Here is a 25,048-nt window from a genome sequence, read left to right on the forward strand (position 1 = left end):
TCAGGCAAAAACTAAGACGGCAGTACGAGCAGAGATCTGCAATAGATAAACACAGACATAGAGCAGCCACCGGGAAGCATAGAGGCTGATACCGACAGGGAGAGAGAGGGAGGCAGCCATTTTGGCATTTACAATTCTCACTGCTGTTTTTAAGTCATTTTATTTAAATGTTTCATTCAGGGGGGACATAGCAGGGATATAAAAGCAGGTGTTCCCTTTAAGAGGGAAAGGATCAGGACCAAGGACAGCATCCTCCATCTCCATCCTCCATCTCCAGCTCCTGTATAGGTAAGCGTGTCGGATGGAGGAGAAGTGGGGGATGGGTAAAGCTGCATGCCTCTGCGTGTGTTTAATTCTCGATGAGGGGAGGGGGTCAGTTTGCATCTCTATCGGTATGTGAGACGACAGAGAGAGGCGAAGAGGGCAGAGGGGTTGTCGAGGACATGGCAATGCAGGCGGGGGAATACGGGAGGAAGAAAGGGGGGGGTAATGGTGAGTGGGTTTGTGGGGGGCTTTCCAAAAGAGGATTGCTGAACATCCAGGAAATGTGGAAAACCATTAATAGCAAAAGAACGCATGATAAATACACTATAGTTGAAATGGAATGTGGTCTCGCTACTGGCAGCTTCTGGTGAAACAAAATGGCTCAGTTTTGGGGAGAGTTGAGGTCGTTGAACTGAGTAAGCACAGAAGAAGAAAGGAGAGAGACAGAGAGAGACATAGTGTTTCTTCATTTTTATGGACTCATACGTATCTGGTAGAGGAGGCATCGTTGGATTTGTTGTTGACTCTAACAGCCACAGTCTGTGTAAATCTTGACCCATACAAATCAGCCGGGCTAGACAATCTGGACCCTCTCTTTCTAAAATGATCTGCCGAAATTGTTGCAACCCCTATTACTAGCCTGTTCAATCTCTCTTTCGTATCGTCTGAGATTCCCAAAGATTGGAAAGCTGCCGCGCTCATCCCCCTCTTCAAAGGGGGTGACACTCTAGACCCAAACTGCTACAGACCTATATCTATCCTACCCTGTCTGTCTAAGGTCTTCGAAAGCCAAGTTAACCAACAGATTATTGACCATTTCGAATCCCACAGTACCTTCTTCGCTATGCAATCTGGTTTCAGAGCTGGTCATGGGTGCACCTCAGACACGCTCAAGGTCCTAAACAACATCATAACTGCCATCGATAAGAGACATTACTGTGCAGCCGTATTCATCGACCTGGCCAAAGCTTTCGACTCTGTCAATCACCACATTCTTATTGGCAGACTCGACAGCTTTGGTTTCTCAAATGATTGCCTCGCCTGGTTTACCAACTACTTCTCTGATAGAGTTCAGTGTATCAAATCGGAGGGCCTGTTCTCCGGACCTCTGGCAGTCTCTATGGGTGTTCCACAGGGTTCAATTCTCGGGCCGACTCTCTTCTCTGTATACATCAATGATGTTGCTCTTGTTGCTGGTGATTCTCTGATCCACCTCTACGCAGACGACACCATTCTGTATACTTCTGGCCCCTCTTTGGACACTGTGTTAACTAACCTCCAGACGAGCTTCAATGCCATACAACTCTCCTTCCGTGGCCTCCAACTGCTCTTAAACGCAAGTAAAACTAAATGCATGCTATTCAATCGATCACTGCCCGCACCTGCTCGCCCGTCCAGCATCACTACTCTGGACGGCTCTGACTTAGAATATGTGGACAACTACAAATACCTGGGTGTCTGGTTAGACTGTAAACTCTCCTTCCAGACTCACATTAAGCATCTCCAATCCAAAATTAAATCTAGAATCGGCTTACTATATCGCAACAAAGCATCCTTCACTCATGCTGCCAAACATACCCTCGTAAAACTGACCATCCTACCAATCCTCGACTTTGGTGATGTCATCTATAAAATAGCCTCCAAGACTCTGCTCAACAAACTGGATGCAGTCTATCACAGTGCCATCCGTTTTGTCACCAAAGCCCCATACACTACCCACCATTGCGACCTGTACGCTCTCGTTGGTTGGCCCTCGCTTCATACTCGTCGCCGCACCCACTGACTACAGGTTATTTACAAGTCTCTGCTAGATAAAGCCCCGCCTTATCTCAGCTCACTGGTCACCATAGCAGCACCCACTCATAGCACACGCTCCAGCAGGTATATCTCACTGGTCACCCCCAAAGCCAATTCCTCCTTTGGTCGTCTTTCCTTCCAGTTCTCTGCTGCCAATGACTGGAACGAACTGCAAAAATCTCTGAAGCTGGAGACTCATATCTCCCTCACTAGCTTTAAGCACTAGCTGTCAGAGCAGCTCACAGATCACTGCACCTGTACATAGCCCATCTGTAAACAGCCCATCTATCTACCTACCTCATCCCCATACTGTATTTATTTATTTATCTTGCTCCTTTGCACCCGAGTATCTCTACTTGCACATTCATCTTCTGCACATCTACCATTCCAGTGTTTAATTGCTATATTTGTCAGAATGCTCAAGGAAGCAGGAGGGTTGAAGTCAGGCGCAGGAGACACAAGTCCGTGAACACTCGTTTCTTTTTAATAAATAATCCACGCTTGCCAAAAACAGGTAGGGCAGGGCAAGATAAAACAAATACCCATAAACAGCCCGAACACAGCGTAGGGACGCAGCCCAAAACACACTGGTATAAAACCTACAGGCAGAAGGGAAAAACACCTGTTCCCCAGACGTACAACCTGACGAAAATAATCACGCACAAACACAGATCTACCTTGCTAGACTAAATAACCCCCCCTACTAATAACTAAACCAAAACAGGTGCGTGCCTACCTAGACCTAACCAACATAAAGTGAAACAAAAAAGGATCGATGGCAGCTAGTAGGCCGGCGACGATGACCGCCGAGCGCCGCCCGGTCGAGGAGGGGTGCCACCATCCGTCGGTGTCATGACAGTACTCTCCCCCTGACGCGCGGCTCCCGCAGCGCGCCGACGCCGGCCTCGAGGATGCCCCGGAGGGCGAGGCGCAGGGCGATCCGGATGGAGGCTGTGGAACTCCCGGATGAGCGCTGGGTCCAATATGTCCTCCACCGGTACCCAGCACCTCTCCTCCGGGCCGTACCCCTCCCAGTCCACGAGGTACTGCAGGCCCCTCGCCCGGCGTCTGGAGTCCAAGATGGACCGGACTGTGTACGCCGGGGGCCCCCTGATGTCCAGGGGGGGTGGAGGGACCTCCCGCACCTCATTTTCCTGCAGCGGACCAGCTACCACCGGCCTGAGGAGAGACACATGAAACGAGGGGTTAATGCGATAATAAGAAGGAAGTTGTAATCTTTAACACACCTCGTTTATTCTCCTCAGGACTTTAAATGGCCCCACAAACCGCGGACCCAGCTTCCGGCAGGGCAGGCGGAGGGGCAGGTTCCGGGTCGAGAGCCAGACTCTCTCCCCTGGGGTAAACACGGGGGCCTCACTGCGGCGCCGGTCAGCGCTCGCCTTTTGTCGTAACCCTGGCTCGTTCCAGGGATTCCTGAACAGCGTCCCAGGTCTCCCTAGAGCGCTGAACCCATTCCTCTACCACAGGGGCTTCCGTCTGGCTCTGATGCCATGGCCCCAGGACCGGCTGATAACCCAACACACATTGGAATGGCGACATGTTGGTAGAGGTGTGGCGCATAGAGTTCTGAGCCATTTCGGCCGATTGGCACGAACCTTGCCCACTCCCCTGGCCGGTCCTGGCAGTAGGACCGCAGGAACCTGCCCACTTCCTGATTTACCCTTTCTACCTGCCCATTACTTTCGGGGTGAAACCCCAAGGTCAAACTGACCGAAACCCCCAGTCGCTCCATAAATGCCCGCCACACTCGGGACGTGAACTGGGGGCCTCGATCTGAGATGATATCCTCGGGCACCCCGTAGTGCCGGAAGACGTGGATGAATAAGGCTTCCGCGGTCTGCAGGGCCGTAGGAAGACCGGGTAAAGGAAGCAGACGGCAGGACTTAGAGAACCGGTCCACAACGACCAGGATTGTGGTGTTGCCCTGAGACGGCGGGAGATCGGTCAGGAAATCCACCGCCAGGTGGGACCATGGTCGCTGTGGAACCGGGAGGGGCTGTAGTTTCCCTCTAGGCAGGTGCCTAGGAGCCTTACTCTGGGCGCACACCGAACAGGAGGAGACATAGTGCCTCACTTCCTTCACCAACGTGGGCCACCAGTATCTACCACTAAGATCACACACTGTCCGCTCAACCCCTGGGTGACCCGAGGAGGGAAGCGTGTGCGCCCACCGAATCAGACGATCGCGAACACCGAGCAGAACGTACTTACGACCCACTGGACACTGAGGAGGAGTAGGCTCCGTCCGTAACGCCCGCTCGATGTCCGCGTCCACCTCCCAGACCACCGGTGCCACCAGGCAGGAGGCTGGAAGTATGGGAGTAGGATCGGTGGACCGTTCCTCGGCGTCATGGAGACGAGACAGTGCGTCGGCCTTAGTGTTCCGGGAACCTGGGATATACGAGATGTTAAACTGAAATCGAGTAAAGAACATCGCCCACCTGGCTTGACGCGGGTTCAGTCTCCTCGCCGCCCGGATGTACTCCAGATTGCGGTGGTCAGTCCAGATGAGAAAAGGGTGATGCGCCCCCTCAAGCCAATGTCTCCACACCTTCAGGGCTCTGACCACAGCCAACAACTCCCTGTCCCCCACATCATAGTTACGCTCCGCCGGACTCAACTTCCTAGAGAAGAAGGCGCAGGGGCGGAGCTTGGGGGGGTGCCCGAGCGCTGGGATAGCACGGCTCCTACCCCAGCCTCGGACGCGTCCACCTCCACTATGAAGGACAAAGAGGGATCCGGATGCGCCAGCACTGGAGCGTCGGTGAACAAAACCTTCAGACGACTAAAGGCCCTGTCCGCCTCCACTGACCACCGCAACCGCACCGGGCCCCCCTTCATCAGTGAGGTAATGGGAGCCGCCACCTGCCCAAAGCCCCGGATAAACCTCCGGTAGTAATTGTCAAATCCCAAAAACCGCTGCACCTCCTTCACCGTGGTGGGAGTCGGCCAATTACGCACGGCTGATATGCGGTCACATTCCATCACTACCCCTGATGTGGAAATGCGATACCCCAAGAAAGAGACGGCTGGTTTGGAAAACTCACATTTCTCAGCCTTGACGTATAGGTCATGCGCCACCAGTCGCCCAAGCACTTTACGCACCAGAGACACATGCTCGGCGCATGTAGCGGAGTAGACCAGAATGTCATCGATGTACACCACTACACCCTGACCGAGCAGGTCCCGGAGAATCTCGTCCACAAAGGATTGGAAGACTGCGGGAGCATTCTTTAACCCATACGGCATGACGAGGTATTCATAATGGCCAGATGTGGTACTAAATGCAGTTTTCCACTCGTCCCCTCCTCGGATAGGCACCAAATTATATGCACTCCTGAGATCCAATTTCGTGAAGAAGCGCGCCCCGTGAAATTACTCTATCGCTGATGCGATGAGAGGTAGTGGGTAACTGAAACCCACTGTGATGGCATTTAGACCTCTATAGTCAATGCACGGGCGCAGACCTCCCTCCTTCTTCTTCACAAAAAAAGAAGCTTGAGGAGACGGGTGAGTTCGATGGCCGAATGTATCCCTGCCTCAGAGACTCAGTGACGTATGTTTCCATAGCCGCTGTTTCTTCCTGAGACAGAGGATAAACGTGACTACGTTTTACTGAAGGCGATAGCCAAATCGGCATACTCTGAGGGAATGTGCACGGTGGAGACTTGGTCTGGACTCTCCACCATAGTCGCACCGATGGAAACTCCTATGCACCTGCCCGAGCACTCATTTGACCACCCCTTAAGAGCCCTCTGTCCCCACGAAATCTTAGGGTTGTGAGTGGCTAGCCAGGGAATCCCTAGAACCACTGGAAACGCTGGAGAATCAATGAGGAAAAGACTAATCCGCTCCTCATGACCCCCCCGCATTACCATGACCAGTGGCACAGTGACCTCCCTGACCAGCCCTGACCCTAGTGGTCGACTGTCTAGGGCGTGCAGGGGGAAGGGTTGGTCCAACTGGACCAGGGGAATCCCTAACTTAGCCGCGACCCCACGGTCCACAAAACTCCCCGCCGCGCCTGAATCGACTAGCGCCTTAAGCCGGGAGTGAGGGGAGAAACAAGGAAAAGACACTGACACATACATGTGACGGACAGGGGGCTCTGGGTGAGGCTGGTGCTGACTCACCTGAGGTGTCAAAGGAGCGCTCTGCCTGCCTTCTGGACTCCCGGGTGAGTCTCTCCAGCACCGGTCCACAGTGTGCCCTCTGCGACCACATGAGGTGCAGGAGCGAACTCCCCCTCCAGTCTTCCTGGCTGCTGCCCCCCCTATCTCCATAGGCGTGGGAGCAGGAGGGCTGGAAGGTGGAATGAGCAGGGCCCGGGTCGGACGTCCGCGGGCGGCCAGCAGATTGTCCAGTCGGATGGACAGGTCAACCAGTTGGTCCAGGGTGATGGTCGTGACCCCACAGGCTAATTCCCAGCGGACGTCCTCCCTCAAACTACATCGGTAGTGATCTATAAGGGCCCTCTCATTCCACCCTGCTCCCGCGGCCAGTGTCCGGAACTCGAGAGCAAAGTCCTGTGCGCTCCTCGTCTCCTGTCTCAGGTGAAATAGCCGCTCACCCGCCGCTCTCCCCTCCGGGGGATGATGAAACACTGCCCGAAAACGGTGGGTGAACTCTGGGTAGTTGTCCCTGGTTGAGTCCGGACTGTCCCACACGGCGTTTGCCCATTCCAGGGCCCTACCCGTGAGACAGGAGACGAGGACGCTGACGCTCTCCCCCCACGAGGGAGAGGGACGAACGGTCGCCAGGTATAACTCCAACTGGAGTAAGAAGCCCTTACACCCAGCGGCCGTCCGATCGTACTCCCTGGGGGGAGCGAGTTTCACCCCACTGGTACTGGGTGCTGTGGGTGCTAGTTGGGGCGCAGGCTGTTGACCTGCCGCGTTCGTGGGGCCGAGAGCGCTTCGGTCCCAGCTCTCCATGCGCGCCAACACCTGATCCATGGCGGTACCCAGACGGTGGAGCAGGGTGGAGTGTTGGGCAACTCTTTCCTCCATGGACGGGGTTGGCACTGAAGCTCCTGCTGACTCCATCAGTGGGTGCGTGCCTACCTAGACCTAACCAACAGAAAGTGAAACAAAAAAGGATCGATGGCAGCTAGTAGGCCGACGACCGCCGAGCGCCGCCCGGTCGAGGAGGGGCGCCACCATCCGTCGGTGTCGTGACAATATTGTAATTACTTCGCCGCCATGGCCTATTTATTGCCTTAACTTACCTCATTTGCACTCACTGTATATAGACTTTATGTTTTCTTTTGTTCTACTGTATTATTGACTGTATGTTTTGTTTATTCCATGTGTAACTCTGTATTGGTTGTATGTGTCGAATTGCTATGCTTTATCTTGGCCAGGTCGCAGTTGCAAATGAGAACTTGTTCTCAACTAGCCTACCTGGTTAAATAAAGGTTAAATAAATAAAATAAAATAAAGTATGTGTTGTGAGTGTGTGTTTATTAGCGGGTTCTGTGATAACAACCTGTATTCAACTATGAGCATCATACAGCTGACTGGAGTCTATTACCATTATGCCGTTTAACTGATATAATCTTAGTTTTGTGTTGGATGTGTCACTCTAGATCTTTTGTCATCTATGTTGTGATTTTGTCCAATGTTGAAAAGGTATTGCCTTCAGTGCATGTTGTGTTTAGCTTAGGGGACACAATGTCTGATGTGTTTACATCTGAATGTAAAGATATGGCAGCTGAAATATGTGGAGGGAAGTACGGTCTAATCTGGAACGCTATTATGCTTTTGTTAGGAGCTGATAGGGATATATCATAGATTCAGTTTATAAAAGTACACACCTGGTGCCATCTAGCACAGTGATCTCATCCTCTGAGGTCATTGTGAGGTCTGAGAGCTTAATGGCCGAGGATGATACCTCTATTGAAATATCACAATTTTAGGATGTTGAGAAAATGTAAAAAATGCCCTGAGAGAAACATATCCATCCCTGGCTTTAACTCCTAATTCAGCCAAATAAATATTTTGCACAATTTCAATGATTATTCCTAACAAAGACTATTCCTAAACTTGACAGTGCAGGTAATACAATAAAGTTATTTTTATCAAATGGACTACCCTTTCCTTACCTTTTGTACACAGATTGAAAAGGTTAGATGAAGATTCTGTTGAATATTCAGATTACCTAAACATAAAATTGTGCACAAAGCACAACACATAAAGCCTCTCTCCCACACACTCTCTGTCTTCACTGGGATTAATGGGACGGTGACAGATGGCAGAAGTGGCTGTTGCTAGGATACATGGCAAGGTGGAGTGCAGATGATTGAAAGAAAAAGGGAAAAGGAGGCCACCATTAGGAAGTGGCAATGCGGAAAACGTCATTGCATCATTGTTTAGTAAGCTGTGTTTTTTAAAGGTAGATGCTTTGTGAAAATGCTGAAATAAGAGACATACTGTAAGCTTATGGTTCTTGTTCCTCCCGTCTTTCATGCCATATGATCAGGTACCACAGTTTGAGAGGAAGCCCAACTGACCAGGCCAGACTTCAACCTCAGTCCCTCCACCTACATGGAGCTCAGCTGTTATGGATGGGAGAAGCCTAACCCTGTCTGAGAAACCCCTATGAACAACAGACCCGATGGTGAGACAACTCTTATAACACCATATCCAATGGTAGTATCATAGTCGTAATACTGTAGTCTCTGTTTATCATCAGACTGCAGTTATCATAATAGATACAGTCAGAATGGCTGATGTGTGTAGATATTTAATAGATATATAAGGCGTGATGCCTTGCTGTCGATAACTACTAAGCCAAACAAAAACATAATAGTGAATCGTCATACATGTTTTACAAATAATGTATTGAATATCTTTAGCTTATTTCATGTCTAGTTGTACTTTGTTTATCCAAATGGATCTCCGTCCATCCCTTTGACGTGATATAAAAAGCTTTATTTTGACGTGTTTGAAGAACTGGCAGCTAAATGGACAGAGAGAGAGAAAGGATGGGAGATGGAGCGATAATAACTATAATGGCGTTTCACATCTGTCTGAATGCCTGCAGGACATCAAAGGCCAGTCCTGGACTGATGAGGAATCAGATGGGGAGAATGAGTCGGAGCAGTTCCTCTATGGGATCCAGGTACCCAGGCCGTCATGACCTCCTCCCAGGCCTCCTATCCCTCCCAGAGGGCAAACCGGAATAAACTGGTTGAAATGATCTCTTAATGACATAATTTCAACCAGTTTTGCCCGCTAGGCTCTTTGGTCCAATACAAACAGAACCAACACATGGGGTCTACAGAACAATCTTATTACATCAAGTCCTATGTGACATACACAATGTCTTAATCTTTCAATCAGCTTTTTACAAAAAGTTATCTCTAAAGGATTGAGTTGAAAGTACTGTAAATTCAGTCTGGTTTTAAAAGCCTATTCTCCAGTGGATACAGACCATCTACTGAGAGATGAGAGCCTGTTTGTAGGCACTAATATATGTGTGTGAGAACGAGACAGATAGAAGACGGAACTAGAGATAGAGAGAGACATGCCGATACAGTCCTGTGAGATAGCAGAACAGGAGACCCTGTACCTTGTCTAATACTTCAGTCATTGTATACATGAGTATCAGTGCTAGCTCATATTACTGTACATGGATGCTACAGCAGCATCTCCATGGATAATTCAGTGGTCTGACCTGTGCCCCTCCCGGCCTGTAGGGGAGCTGTGCTGCTGACCTGTACCGCCACCCACAACTGGATGCAGACATCGAGGCAGTGAAGGACATCTATACCGACAGTGCTGTCTCTGTCAGGTACTACAGTACACACACAGTCTCCACAGCCATGTCTGTAAACCAAGACCACTAACTGTTATTGTCATTATCAGTAAATACTTTGCTACAGAGAACATCAGACCCACTGAGATGTCAAGTTTCTTGGTGCGGAAAAGCTATTCAGTTTAAATGATTATTACATCTGAATGTTTGCTATTCTTCCTCTTTCAGAGAGTATGGAACCATTGATGATGTGGACATTGACCTTCAGATTAATATCAGTTTCTTGGATGTGAGTTTTCATTTCTATTATCTTTGGGCATTCCAGTATTACAATTCAGCATAGTAGAAAGTGTATGTGTATATCATATGTGTGTGTGTGTGTGTGTGTGTGTGTGTGTGTGTGTGTGTGTGTGTGTGTGTGTGTGTGTGTGTGTGTGTGTGTGTGTGTGTGTGTGTGTGTGTGTGTGTGTGTGTGTTTGTTCCAGGAGGAGGTGGCAACAGCCTGGAAGGTCATCCGAACAGAGCCCATCATTCTGAGACTACGCTTCTCTCTCTCCCAGTACCTAGATGGACCGGGTGAGCAGAGCCCCAGTGGCTGTGTGTGCATGCGTTCGCCTGCCTGTGTACAGTTGAAGTCGGAAGTTTACATACACTTAGGTTGGAGTCATTAAAACTCGTTTTTCAACCACCACAAATTTCTTGTTAACAAACTATAGTTTTGGCAAGTCGGTTAGAACATCTACTTTGTGCATGACACAAGTAATTTTTCGAACAATTGTTTACAGACAGATTATTTTACTTATAATTCACTGTATCACAATTCCAGTGGGTCAGAAGTTTACATACACTAAGTTGACTGTGCCTTTAAACAGCTTGGAAAATTCCAGAAAATTATGTCATGGCTTTAGAAGCTTCTGATAGGCTAATTGACATCATTTGAGTCAATTGGAGGTGTACCTGTGGATGTATTTCAAGGGCTACCTTCAAACTCACTGCCTCTTTGCTTGACATCATGGGAAAATCGAAAGAAATCAGCCAAGACCTCAGAAAAAATCTTGTAGACCTCCACAAGTCTGGTTCATCCTTGGGAGCAATTTCCAAATGACTGAAGGTACCACGTTCATCTGTACAAACAATAGTACGCAAGTATAAACACCATGGGACCACGCAGCCGTCATACCGTTCAGGAAGGAGACGCGTTCTGTCTCCTAGGGATGAACGTACTTTGGTGCGAAAAGTGCAAATCAATCCCAGAACAACAGCAAAGGACCTTGTGAAGATGCTGGAGGAAACAGGTACAAAAGTATCTATTTCCACAGTAAAACAAGTCCTAGATCAACATAACCTGAAAGGCCGCACAGCAAGGAGAAAGCCACTGCTCCAAAACCGCCATAAAAAAGCCAGATTACAGTTTGCAACTGCACGTGGGGACAAAGATCATACTTTTTGGAGAAATGTCCTCTGGTCTGATGAAACAAAAATGGAACTGTTTGGCCATAATGATCATTGTTATGTTTGGAGGAAAAAGGGGGAGGCTTGCAAGCCGAAGAACACCATCCCAACTGTGAAGCACGGGGGTGGCAGCATCCTGTTGTTGGGGTGCTTTGCTGTAGGAGGGACTGGTGCACTTCACAAAATAGATGGCATCATGAGCTAGGAAAATTATGTGGATATATTGAAGCAACATCTCCAAACATCAGTCAGGAAGTTAAAGCTTGGTCGCAAATGGGTCTTCCAAATGGACAATGACCCCAAGCATACTTCCAAAGTTGTGGCAAAGGACAACAAAGTCAAGGTATTGGAGTGGCCATCACAAAGCCCTGACCTCAATCCAATAGAACATTTGTGGGCAGAACTGAAAAGGTGTGTGCGAGCAAGGAGGCCTACAAACCTGACTCAGTTACGCCAGCTCTGTCAGGAGGAATGGGCCAAAATTCACCCAACTTATTGTGGGAAGCTTGTGGAAGGCTACCTGATGTGTTTGACCCAAGTTAAACAATTTAAAGGCAATGCTACCAAATACTAATTGAGTGTATGTAAACTTCTGACCCACTGGGAATGTGATGAAAGAAATGAAAGCTGAAATAAATAATTCTCTCTACTATTATTCTGATATTACACATTCTTAAAATAAAGTGGTGATCCTAACTGACCTAAGACAGGGAATTTTTACTAGGATTAAATGTCAGGAATTGTGAAAAACTGAGTTTAATGTATTTGGCTAAGGTGTATGTAAACTTCCGACTTCAACTGTATGTGTGCCTTTGTGTTTTTAATCAGAGCTGCGCTCTTCACTCCTATGGGTTGCGAAATAATGAGTAATCTATTCTCAGAACCGTCAGTGGAGGTGTTCCAGCCCTCCAATAAAGAGGGCTTCAGCCTGGGCCTGCAGCTCAAGAAGTGAGTCCTACCCAAGTCATATGCCACTCAGCACGATTCCTCACATTCTGGTTCAGAGAGGCTATCCATGGGTCCTACGCTAATTTCACCAGATTTCCGCCATTTTCAATGACACCTATACAAATTACACTTAATATGCAAAAGTATGTGGACACCCCTTCAGCCACACCCATTGCTGACAGGTGTATAAAATCAAGCACACAGCCATGCAATCTCCATAGACAAATATTGGCAGTAGAATGGCCTTACTGAAGTGCTCAGTGACATTCAATGTGGCGCTGTCATAGGATGCCACCTTTCCAACAAGTCAGTTCGTCAAGTTTTTGCCTTGCTTGAGCTGCCCCGGTCAACTGTAAGTGCTGTTATTGTGCAGTAGAAACGTCTAGGAGCAACATCGGCCACACAAGCTCACAGAACAGGACAGCCGAACGCTGACTGCACAAGCCTAAGATCACCATGCCCAATGCCAAGCGTTGGCTGGAGTGGTGTAAAGCTCGCCGCCATTGGACTCTGGAGCAGTGGAAACGCCTTCTCAGGAGTAATGAATCACGCTTCACCATCTGGCAGTCCGACGGACGAATCTGTGTTTGGCGGAGGCCAGGAGAACGCTACCTGCCCGAATGCACAGTGCCAACTGTAAAGTTTGGTGGAGGAGGAATAATGGTCTGGGGCTGTTTTTCATGGTTCGGGCTAGGCCCCTTAGTTCCAGTGCAGGGAAATCTTAACATCCAATGACATTCTAGACGATTCTGTGCTTCCAACTTTGTGGCAACAGTTTGGGGAAGGCCCTTTCCTGTTTCAGCATGGTAATGCCCCTGTGCACAAAGCGAGGTCAATACAGAAATGGTTTGTCTAGATCTGTGTGGAAGAACTTGACTGGCCTGCACACCAACTCCACATTAATGCACATGATTTTGGAATGAGATGTTCGACGAGTAGGTGTCCACCTACTTTTGGTCATTTAATGTATATTATGGACATAAATGTACAGTAGAGTCAATGACATCTGCTAATTGCGGCCAAATTCAGTGATTGTGACTGGTTGTGCTGTCTGCCCTATAGGATCCTGAGTACATTCACGTCCCAGCAGTGGAAGCATCTCAGTAATGAGTTCCTGAAGGCCCAGCAGGAGAAGAGACACAGCTGGTTCAAGGCCGGGGGAACCATCAAGAAGTTCCGCGCAGGACTCAGCATCTTCTCTCCCATCCCTAAGTATGGCTCCTATTACAGCTTCTAGTACTATCCCGGCTACTATTATAGCTTCACATTCATTATCCTGGTCAGATTTCATCATCACTGTCATCTCAGTAGTCAATGGGTACATTTTACATCCATTCAATAATACAATTATAGTGAATACTCTTGATTAATATAATATTTAGATTAAAACATTTACCTGGTTTGCAAGAAGAACGATTTCGCTTACAATCCGCTACACATGGAACATTTTTGAAAATTGCCAATCAAAATAAACATTCTATCACAGCGACCATGTTATTTTTGGGAAGCCTATTTGAGTTTGGACGTATAACATTTGTATGTGTAAACTATTTTGAAGACATTTTCCCGAACTCCCTTCACTCGAGGGAGGCTCTGATTGATCGTGATAGCACACGCGCAGATCAAATACAACACAGGAACTCCAATAAAGGTGTATACATGTCCTAGATTGCTAGAAAACGGAGGTGTTTTAATCGGGTTATGCTTACTTTGCTTGATCTTATGCCGATTAAGATAATCAGAGTAAGGCGTTTACATGACTAGTGTCAAAGTCGGAGTGTTGCCATAATCAGTTTAATATCGAATTATTTGTGTGCATGTAAACATACTCACTAATTGGTTGCTCTGAGCTTTTGTGTTTGTATAATTTTCTTGCGTAGGTGTCTGCATGTCTGTCTGTATGTGTATGTACTGTATACTTCCAGGTCTATCCTTGAATGGTATCTGGGTTTTGTGTGTGTGTGTGTGTGTGTGTGTGTGTGTGTGTGTGTGTGTGTGTGTGTGTGTGTGTGTGTGTGTGTTCCCAGGTCCCCCAGCTACCCTCTGATACAGGACACGGTTCTGAAGGGGAAGCTGAGTGTTCCAGAGCTGAGGGTGACCCGGCTCATGAATCGCTCCATCTCCTGCACCATGAAGAACCCCAAGGGGGAGCTGTTCAGCTACCCCCCCAACAGCCAGGTCGGAGGCCACCTCGCCTCACCACCACCATCACACACCCCTCTCCTGACTGGCCCTGTTACCCCTATACACATCAGCACAGACAACACCATTTAAAAAAAAAAAAATATTTATTACGTTTATTTGGACGACAAAAACATCTCAGAAGTGAGAAGTGATGCATTGCACCAGATTTAGCTAACAGCTAATTTACATCTGCAGGCCCTTGGCAGGTGAACATATAAACATGAAAACATTATATAAACAAAGGTCAACATACATACATCAGACATGTTCAGAACAGCAGTCAAGACATGCAGACATGTTTCAAAACAGAGGTCAAGACAATACACATAAACGTCATTCCACATATTGGACCTGATGATATTTGAGTTGTGAAACACATAAACACATGTCTAAATATTGCTCAGAGCCCAGTTATTGCACCTAATGAAATTGCATGTGTGTGTGTTTTGATGTGTATTCTATTGCATTAAAAGAATCACTGTGACCTTACAGCTAGCTAGAGCAGTCAAACACAATACATCATCCATATCAGAAAGTGCATGAATTCAGAGCTATACTTGTAACAAGCAACTATTTCCCCATTCTATTATTCATACTATCTAATTGTTTTCTCGCTTTGAACTACCTGAGAACTTTGACTGTTCCCCTCCCCCAACCAACACACCTACAGTACTGTACCTACCTTCCTTCCTGAGCCTCTCCCTACCCATACCTGACATGGCTGGCGCCGTGTCCCATAATGCTTTGTCTTCACTGTACCCATCAGACTGTGGCTGTCCCGGCGGCCAGGGCCCCAGCGCAGATTACCACGAGGCAGCTGATTGAATTGTTTTTCTCATCCCAGGCGGGCGGCCACTGCAAGAACATCCCTACCTTGGAATATGGCTTCTTAGTACAGGTAGATAAGACCTCAAGGGCAAAGCTAGGGCCCTAATAGGCTTTTAGTTCACTCTGAACGTCCTTCCAAAACAACTCCAAAGCACAAACACTGATAGGACTATCAAGGGTCAAATTACCCTTACAAGAGGTAGAGGACATAGTATGTGCTTAAAGAAGGTATCCACCTCTGTTTAATTGATTCATGAACGTTGAAATGAGGAAATGTTTTGTCTATCAAATGATTTCGATTCATGTGTGTGTGTATAATGGGTTTGTTTCGATCCTGGGTAAAGTGACAGACTAAAACGTTGATAAGAGGCCCAGTCAGCTGATGATGTCATCATAGGAGAGTGATATATGGGGCTGGAGGAGAGGAGGGAGTGATCGGCAGGAATCCCATGTTTTGTCTCCTGACAGATAATGAAATACTCGGAGCAGAGGATCCCCACTCTCAATGAGTACTGTGTGGTCTGTGACGAGCAGCACGTCTTTCAGAACGGATCCATGTTGAAGGTAGACCGCATAAAACACATACGGCATGAAGTGAACGTCAAAATGTAAATGTTTCAATTCAGCTATGAGCAAGTTTCTTTGTTTCACTCAGATTGATGTTTGTTCATGTGCGTGCCACTTGCCCTGTGTGTGTGTGTGTGTGTGTGTGTGTGTGTGTGTGTGTGTGTGTGTGTGTGTGTGTGTGTGTGTGTGTGTGTGTGCGCAGCCGGCTGTGTGCACTAGAGAGCTGTGTGTGTTCTCCTTCTACACTCTGGGTGTGATGTCAGGAGCAGCAGAGGAAGTGGCCACTGGAGCAGAGGTGACTGCCTGACTAACAACACACACACTTTCTCTATCCCCGTCTTGTCTGTCTGTCCCTGTCTATGTGGTGATAACTGATCGGCTTTCATGTTGATCCCTAGGTGGTGGATCTGCTGGTGGCTATGTGTCGGGCTGCTCTGGAGTCTCCTCGTAAAAGCATCATCTTTGAACCCTACCCGTCTGTGGTCGACCCCAACGACCCCAAGACTCTGGCCTTCAACCCAAAGGTTACTACTGTTGCTGTGGTTACACACCACTTTACAGGATGTCTGGTTATCATAATATGTGATAACATTCTGAAACATTACTTTGGGCTCATTGAATGGGTTGCAGATATTAATCCAATGTTTTTCTCTCTCTCTGTCCTTCTGACGCCTGTCTCCGTGGCTCCATCTTGCTACCTGGTCACAGAAGAAGAACTATGAGAGATTGCAAAAAGCACTGGACAGTGTCATGTCCATCCGCGAGATGACCCAGGTACTGAGGCTGGGGGAGGCTGGGATGAAGGAAGGGCAGTCCTGTGCTGGACTTGGGCTGTGAAAAGAGACTATATATGTGTTGTTGCATTGAATCATCTCCTTGTCATATTTAGATTTGGTAGTCTAGTGACGAAAGGATAGTGGGGTGTGAAATAATGAAAGCTGTCTTTTCCAGGGCTCATATCTGGAGATTAAGAAACAGATGGACAAACTGGACCCTTTGGCTCACCCTCTACTGCAGTGGTAGGTAGAAGGTCTCTGCTTACACCTCCTGCAATCTAAACCTCCAACCCTGTTCTGCCTCTTTCACTAACCTGTTTTTCTTCTCCCCATCCTATCCTATCCTGTCCTCTCTCCTCCCTCTCTCTCTCTCCCTCTCCCTCTCTAGGATCATATCCAGTAACAGATCCCATATCGTCAAGCTGCCTCTGAGTAGGGTATGAATAACACAGATCTCTGGTGTCTGCTCTTCCTCATAACTGATGCCGTGTGTTCTCCACTACATGATTCTCAATTCTCTCTCTCCTTCCCTCCGTCTCTCTCTCTCACTCCTATAGCAACTGAAGTTCATGCACACATCCCACCAGTTCTTGTTGCTCAGCAGCCCGCCTGCCAAGGAGGCACGCTTTCGCACAGCCAAGAAGCTCTACGGCAGCACCTTTGCCTTCCAGTGAGTCCCCTATCTCTCCCCTAAGGGTGCCACTCCCCTGTAGTGGTCCCATATACAGTATATTGCAGCACCAACCTCCCCTTAACCAAAGACTCCCACATACAGAATAGGTACTATGTTTTATTAAGTTTATTAAGTCAATTGTGCACAAAGTCCAACCGAAATGAATCCCATCCCCTCCCAAAGACACATCCAAGTTGGAGCAGGGGGCTGCCACACTGGGCGCCCGTGGAGCAGTTGTTGTGGGGGGTTAAGTGCCTTGCTCAGGGGCACAATGTCAGGCAAAGGCAATTGGGATTAGACACCAGCATCCTCCGGTTGCCAGCTCACTTCCAGACCCATTTTCAGATCCGGGATTGAAACTTCTAGGCTACCTGCCGCCCATTCTTATAGACAGAGACAACACATAATAGAGTCCCACATATCTGGTAGTTACAGCATCCACCAGCTGACAGCACAGTGAACCAGTACTGAGTCCCTGATGTAGCAGTATCAGTGTGAGCAACAGACAGCCATGCCCCTGCTGTACGAAAGGCACAAAGCAGAAGCATGCATGGGACTATATCAAAGCAATCAGAACTGTCTCAGTCCCTCAGGCAGCTAGCTGATTTAAATTCTACAACTCCTCTTTGTCACGGGTGTCGTAGGGATTGGACCAAAATGCAGCGGGAACGTGTAAACTCATCTTCTTATTTAATTAAATAAGGAAAACAAAAGAAACACGTATACAAAAAAAACGACACTAAACAGTCCCGTCAGGTGCACGAACACAAAACAGGAAACAACTACCCACAAATCCCATAGAAAAAAACACCCCTACTAAATAGGACCTTCAATTAGAGGCAACGAGGAACAGCTGCCTCCAATTGATGGTCAAAACAATAAACTAGACATAGAAATAGAAAAACTAGAAAATAGAACATAGAAATACAAAACATAGAACACAACCCAAAAACCCTGACAACAGAAAACAAACACACCCCTGCCACGTCCTGACCAAACTACAATAACAAATAACCTCTTTTACTGGTCAGGACGTGACACTCTTGAACATTGTCTCTGCTAAGAATAACAGCATGGCTACCCTGTTTCACCCCTGGGGTTTATTTGAGGACAATAAGAGATGAGAGAAGATATAGTTTGATGTATTCCCACTGAGACTTCTACTCACATAACATCCTGCTGTTGAAAAGAGAAGGAGGGGTGGTGTAATATCAGGAGATTTCTGAGCTGTTCTTGTGCTGTATGTCCTCAACCATTCTGCTGTTTTTAGCAAACAAACACGCCAAGTTTAGAAAATGTGAGAAAATAGAATGACTATCTCCTCATACAATCAGCCAAAAACACAGTGTGAACAGAGTTAATGCATTGCCGATAAGATGTAGATATCTCACGGCATGAATGCTTTACTCGAGGTACAGTATAACAATATGTCCATAAATGGTGGGCATGCAAAAGTGGAAATAATTATGTTTTGAACGCTCTCTGCACAGCATTGTTGGAGCCTTTAGAAAGCACTGGCCCTGTTTGAGGAAGAAGTGTTCAGTATTCACAGCTCTCCTTATCTCTCTCTCTCCCTGCACCTGCTCTAGTGGTTCCCATATAGAGAACTGGCACTCCGTTCTGAGAAATGGACTAGTCAATGCCTCTTATACCAAACTGCAGGTATGTAGATCCAGCAGTTGGCTGAAGTAAGACGCGTCCTCCCTTGGACAGAGCCTGTCTGTCCTCCTCACACACAGTGCAGGTTGGCTGTCCAGCTGATCCATTTTGACAGTAACGGATGCCAGGTTTCTCTCTCAATGTATTGGACGCTTTAAAATGCCAGGCCCACCAGTAATTTTCCCCTGGCATATGTCGAGCACTTCCTGTTTCCTGCTCTGACAGCAGTGGACACCACGCCTCTTCCTGTCCTGATAGAGAGGCGGAGGGGCTGTGTTGTCTGCTGGGGGGCTGGGGGTTACCAGTCGGCCTGGCTGAAGGCGTGGCTGCCTGGGTTGACCACTAAGAGCACTGAGTAGACTAGGTCAGAGGTTACGACTGCTGCCCCGCCCCATGTCTGTTTCGCTATGAGGATCCACAGAGTGGGTGAGTGGGTGAGGGATCCAAGGAAGGTCAGTAACGGTCATCGCCTATACTGTCTCTCTTATTTACCTCTATGCTGAACCTAATGATGTTTAATATGTATATGGCTGAACCTCCTGGTAGTTGAAGACACCGTACAAGACATTAAACCACATGCATGACAATCTATGTCTATAGACTCTTAGGTTCATGCTGTATGCACCTTTGAAACACGCCATCTCGCTCCTTCCTGTTATTATATTATGCTGTATGAATGGGAGAAGTCAGCAGGGTGTTTGTTGTCAGTGAGCAGTTTATTATGAGTATATTACAGTATTAGAACCTTTGTTGTTAAAGCTTTGAAGACTCGTCTTTCTTCTCCTTGTTCTGCGTCCCTCGCTCTCTCCCTCCTCTTCACCTTGAGCGTGTGTTTGTTCATTCTGTCACGCCTTCAGCTCGCACAGCAAATCTCATTGTGTCTCTGTCTCACTCTCACGCTGTCCTTCAGATACATGTCATCTCTGTCTCCTAAACTCAGAAGTGATTCTTCTTCCTCCACTCTCACAAAGTATTTCCGTGGCTGTCACCTCTCCACTGGAGCTGAAAATCCCTCTGCTCTGCCATGGATGTCCATCAAACATTCCCCGTCTTCATCATCCATCTTCATCCTCTTCATCCTCATCCTTCCCTTATTCTGTCGCCGTTCGTTCTGATGTAATTCCATGTCCTTATGGATGAATTACATGAATGTTCAGCACAAGACTTCTACATGGACGTTTGTTACCTCACCTCAGCATCTTATGAGGTCTTAGTGGGTAGTGGAACAGGAGACTATGTGGTCCTACAATAGTCAATGTATTGTACTTTAGGCAGGTTTGTTTTCTATTGCACTTCACCTCGTGGTTCAACATAGAGCCCACTGTGGGCTACCTTCTACCTTCTCTCTGCACTGCTACCTCTTTGTGTGTGTGTCTCTTGTGTGTGTATGTGTATGTGTATGAGAGTGTGTGTCTCTGAGTGTATGTTCCACTGGCAGTGTGTCTATGAGTGTGTGTGTGTGTGTGTGTGTGTGTGTGTGTGTGTGTGTGTGTGTGTGTGTGTGTGTGTGTGTGTGTGTGTGTGTGTGTGTGTGTGTGTGTGTGTGTGTGTGTGTGTGTGTGTGTGTGTGTGTGTCTCTTGAGTGTGTGCGCTGCTGGTGGGCTCTCAGTGATTCTTCCCCCTGCTCTTTCAACAAGCTGCATGGTGCAGCCTATGGAAAGGGTATCTATCTCAGCCCCATCTCCAGCATTTCCTTTGGATACTCAGGTAGGAATGACCGTCTGTCCTGCAGGCTAATTATTGCCTGCTCTCACTCTCTCTTTCTCTCTGTTTTTGTCTCTCTGTCTCTCTCTGTCTTTGTCTCTCTGTCTGTCTTTGTCTCTCTCTCTCTCTCTCTCTCAATCTCTCGCTCTCTCTCTCTCTATCTCTCTCTCTGTCTCGCTCTGTTTTCTGTCTGTCTCTCTCTCTGTCGCTCTGTCTTTCTCTCTGTCTCTCTCTGTTTCGCTCTGTTTTTCTGTCTGTCTCTATCTTTGTCTCTCTCTCTGTCTCTCTCTCTCTGTCTCTATCTCTCACTCTCTCTCTCTCTTTCTCCCCCTCTCTCTCTCTCACCCCTCGTCCTTCAGACTGTTGGTTGTGTCTGCTCTCTTTGTTCAGCTGACTTGTCTCTGTCTCTGGTACAGTCCATCTTCATCTTTGGGTTGGGTTCACCTACCTGTGCTGTCCCTGCACTACAATGTCCTGTGTGTCCACTGTGGGGCTGCCGGTCTGGTCTGTATGTGTCTGGCTCTGTGCATTGCATATCACACACTCATCTGATGTCATATAGTTTTGTGTGCATGTGCGTCCAAGTCTAACTGGGTAAGCAAGCAGCCATCTTTAAGTAAGGTTGAGCCCTGACCCTATGCCATCCTCACCTCCTCTGTGTTGTTCCATCAACAGAACTCAAACGTATGTTCAGCTGTTGACCTGTTCAGAATATGGCAGTATCTCAGCTCCGGTACAGCTCTGACTAACTTTGCGTTTGTTTACATCCGTGTGTGTGTTCAGGGATGGGTAAAGGACAGCACCGCATGCCCACCAAAGATGAGCTGGTGCAGCGTTACAACCGTATGAATACCATTCCACAGGTACAGTGTCTGATGGTGAGAGACTCATACACGTTTTACTTACAACCATTTTCCCTGTTGATACGTGTCCGAGTATTACATCATGTTCTGTATTGACTGCTTTCACAGAGCCGTCCTATCCAGTCAAGGTTTCTCCAGAGCCGGAATCTAAACTGCATTGCCCTTTGTGAAGGTAAATACTGTACCACATGAAATGTATAGACTAGCTTGGTCGATTTTGAGCCATTGTTCTTGGTCATGGGGTGGTGTGTTTTGTTAACGATGACCCCTCCATGTCTCGCTGTCTGCCTGTCTCAGTGATCACGTCCAAGGACCTGCAGAAGCACGGCAACATCTGGGTGTGTCCTGTGTCCGACCACGTCTGCACGCGCTTCTTCTTCGTGTGAGTAACCTCGTCCTGACTCTTATCGTTCCCCAAGAAATCAGTGTGACACGTTGGTTCCGTCTGTTGTCTGTAAAGTTGTTATTGTGTTTCCGTAAGACATTCCACAACCATGTAACAAAATGATGAACGATAAAAACGTAACGCACAGCAAGACAGCGAATTAACAGTCACATCGTTTCATCGAATGTGAACTGTCACCTCTGTGTTGCAGGTACGAGGACGGCCAGGTGGGAGATGCCAACATCAACACCCAGGAGCCCAAGGTGCAGAAGGAGATAATGCGTGTGATTGGCACCCAGATCTACTCCAGCTAATGGAGGCTCCCCGGTGGCCCTTGAGGAACAGGTCTGTACTGCAGATAGACCGACAGACAGAACTATAGACATAAATACAGACAGACATTTGGGAAACACAAACTCAGACCAGATGAGGGAGGTTGATGATCTTTACGCCTCATATCTACAGTCCTTTTCCCTTTTTTCCCCTGACTTTTTATTCCTCTGCTTTCCGTTCTCCCTGTGTCTGGCTAGCATGTGTAACAGTTGCTACTCTGTGCTCTAGTGAGCCACACCCGTGGGCTAGATAGAGCTGGAAAACACAGGACTGGTTTGCCACACACACACACTCTGACCTGAAGCGCAAGAGCGCACACACACACACACACACACACACACACACACACACACACACACACACACACACACACACACACACACACACACACACTTCCCTTTCAGCCCCTGGTCTCTCATTTCCTCCTGAGCCACTGTCAAGTCTCATCCACTCTCTTTTATCAGCAGCAAATTTGAGAATCCTTTGGACTATGTATCTATATTCATCAGTTGTCATTGTGAATATCTAGAAGAAGAACAAAGAATCATGTATTGTTTATTACGTCCCCCTGTGGGTGTTGAATGATGGATCTACATGCATATAGAAGTTTGTTATTTTATTGTGTTTGTTGTAGGCATTATCTCAGTGATCCGTTTATTTCCTATTTTTTGACTAATGCCATAAATTAACGGGCCAAGATGCAATTATCTCCCGGGTCAAAGCACTGTTCTACCATGCCTCGTCATGTAGTGGGTCAGTTTGTCTTCAGATAGCACAGACAGAGGGACCTGAAGCCCTCTGGTTGAGTAAAATGATCGTATGTTACACGGGAGAATCCATCACTAGCTAATATTGTTACCAGTCTGTCAGGAGAGACTAGTCACAGACAGACACAGACAAAGTCTGCTCCCTCTGTAGACTAAAGGCTTTTCTTGTCTTCTACTGACGTTTCATTTAGGGAAATTAGACCGGAGAGTCAAAATGATGACACAGAGAATACTGGTGCCCTCTAGACTGCTGAATCTGAGAGAGCATGATGCCAAACCCATAGCAACACTCTTCTTAGAGAAATCACACTGACAAGAGGAGCTGTTCTGCCATGGCCATAGACTTATCTTTGTGACTTGCTCCATAAAGTACAGTCCATCCCACTCTGAGCGACTAGGGCAGTGACCCCCCAGGTGAATCCATGCCCTACAGCCCACTATCCCTCCCTACTCTGAGAGATATAATACATGAAGATATTATATGGCTATGGCCCTACCCACAGGACACTGGATGTTGTTCAAGTGCTTTACTTACATATTTATGGTTTACCTTGGGGAACGGTAACCCTGTGTATAATTTACTCTGTTTATCAATTAGTTGTATGTATGTGTGGGTTATTCGTATTTTCTGTACTATAGTACATTATACTGGACATTGCACTTATTCAACATTTGCTTAGCCCAGATAAAATGTATGTTCTCTCTCTTTCTGGCTCTCTGTCTCTTTCTCTCTCTCTCTCTCTCTCTCTCTCTCTCTCTCTCTCTCTCTCTCTCTCTCTCTCTCTCTCTCTCTCTCTCTCAGACTGTCTCAAGGTCTACCTGTCTAGTGTGTAGAAAGATAGGGAACCACCGAAATACTTATATTTGGAGTAAAAGTAAACAAAATAACAAAATGTCCCTTATGGTAAAATGTCTTCACTAGGACATACATACATAGCGGCGTTGGTGTTGAACAACAACAACAAGAGTGTATTGTAAGTGTGAATATGGACCAGAGAAGGAGAAATGTACTGTTGGGAGAGAAATGGCTCTATCTGCACATGTCAATTATTGTTTGTAGAAATGGAAAGACTGGGGGAAACACTTTACAAAGCCTTCAGTATCCAGTGCTCCTTCTGGCTGCAGGATGTCGGGCCCGTTGACAGCTGATATGTATTGTTCCCCCCATAAAGAGTGACTGTATTCAGATCCCTATCTGTTCTTGTCCCTCTCTGTCAGTGGTGTGTTCATGATGGTGACGACGATGGAAAGATATGATGAAAGGAATGAATAAAGATTTTGCACAATTTTAATAATTGTCTCCTTTTCTTTTCGTAATGTTTAGAGAGTCGTCGATTGCGTTGTGGAACGGAAAGGGTGTTGTTACCATATGACGTTACATGAAAATATGCACTGGTGTCTCGTAGACTGCAGGGGGCATCCTCGCTCCGTGTGACTACCCAGACATGATTACTGTCCACCATGCCAACTCTTGTAGCAGTGTGTCACACCACCGCGTCGATCAATGGCAGTTTTATTAAACATCTAACTTCATCAATTCAAAATAACATTTATGAGCTAAAGCCATTCTGGTGTACAGGTGCATCGTGGTGATGCCAATAAGTGTGGGGTTTGTGAGGTTGTTGGGTTTGGTCAGACGAATGCATGAACAGGAGACCTGTTTGTTGTGCGTGGTGTTGGTAGGTTGGTGCTCCATATGGTGTCAGCAGGGAGCACTTTTCCCTCGTAGAGAGGGGTTGTTAAGACCTGTTCTCCAGCCAAATTCCCACTCTGACTCTCTAAATCTGACCGTAGAAAACTCTCCTCTGAAACTGACTGAGCCCAGCTCTAATATGATGGGTGTTTTGGCACCAAAATGGCTGCTGTGTTTCACAAGTGGTGAATGTGGAGAGAGAGAGCATTGAAGTACTACAGTGAAGTACTTACAGGCCCTTGAAAGGCACTTAATGTGTGTATTTGCGGGCACAGTAATTGAGCCCCTCCCTTTCATATTGACCCATTTGACAGGCGCTGTGTTCGGGGCCTTGTGTTTGAGTGAAATGTCTTTATTTCTGTGACTGGCAGATGAT

The 25,048-nt window shown here is 47.3% G+C and overlaps 1 protein-coding gene across 5 annotated transcripts; it reads left to right on the top strand.

The window, feature by feature from the left end:
- Window positions 1–24,271, top strand: LOC106587213 (protein mono-ADP-ribosyltransferase PARP6). 5 transcript variants are annotated; one of them, XM_014175381.2, is made up of 24 exons: window positions 1–288; window positions 8,563–8,700; window positions 9,127–9,204; window positions 9,782–9,876; window positions 10,069–10,129; window positions 10,326–10,416; window positions 12,174–12,240; window positions 13,303–13,452; window positions 14,268–14,418; window positions 15,191–15,322; window positions 15,721–15,816; window positions 16,022–16,114; window positions 16,218–16,343; window positions 16,528–16,593; window positions 16,771–16,838; window positions 16,984–17,032; window positions 17,153–17,265; window positions 18,858–18,930; window positions 20,565–20,634; window positions 21,415–21,509; window positions 21,603–21,666; window positions 21,792–21,876; window positions 22,091–22,224; window positions 23,171–24,271. In XM_014175381.2, exons 2-23 carry the CDS (start codon window positions 8,698–8,700, stop codon window positions 22,191–22,193), a joined length of 1,929 nt encoding a protein of 642 aa, XP_014030856.1. In that variant the 5' UTR covers window positions 1–288; window positions 8,563–8,697; the 3' UTR covers window positions 22,194–22,224; window positions 23,171–24,271. The 5 variants fall into 5 exon arrangements, with proteins under 5 accessions (XP_014030856.1, XP_045564375.1, XP_014030859.1 ...); XM_045708419.1 differs by having other exon boundaries at window positions 22,091–24,271; XM_014175384.2 differs by having other exon boundaries at window positions 21,415–21,494; window positions 22,091–24,271.
- The last annotated feature ends 777 nt before the right edge of the window (window positions 24,272–25,048 follow it).

The sequence above is a fragment of the Salmo salar genome, chromosome ssa26 (genome assembly GCF_905237065.1).
Source record: "Salmo salar chromosome ssa26, Ssal_v3.1, whole genome shotgun sequence".
NCBI classification, from domain to species: domain Eukaryota; kingdom Metazoa; phylum Chordata; class Actinopteri; order Salmoniformes; family Salmonidae; genus Salmo; species Salmo salar.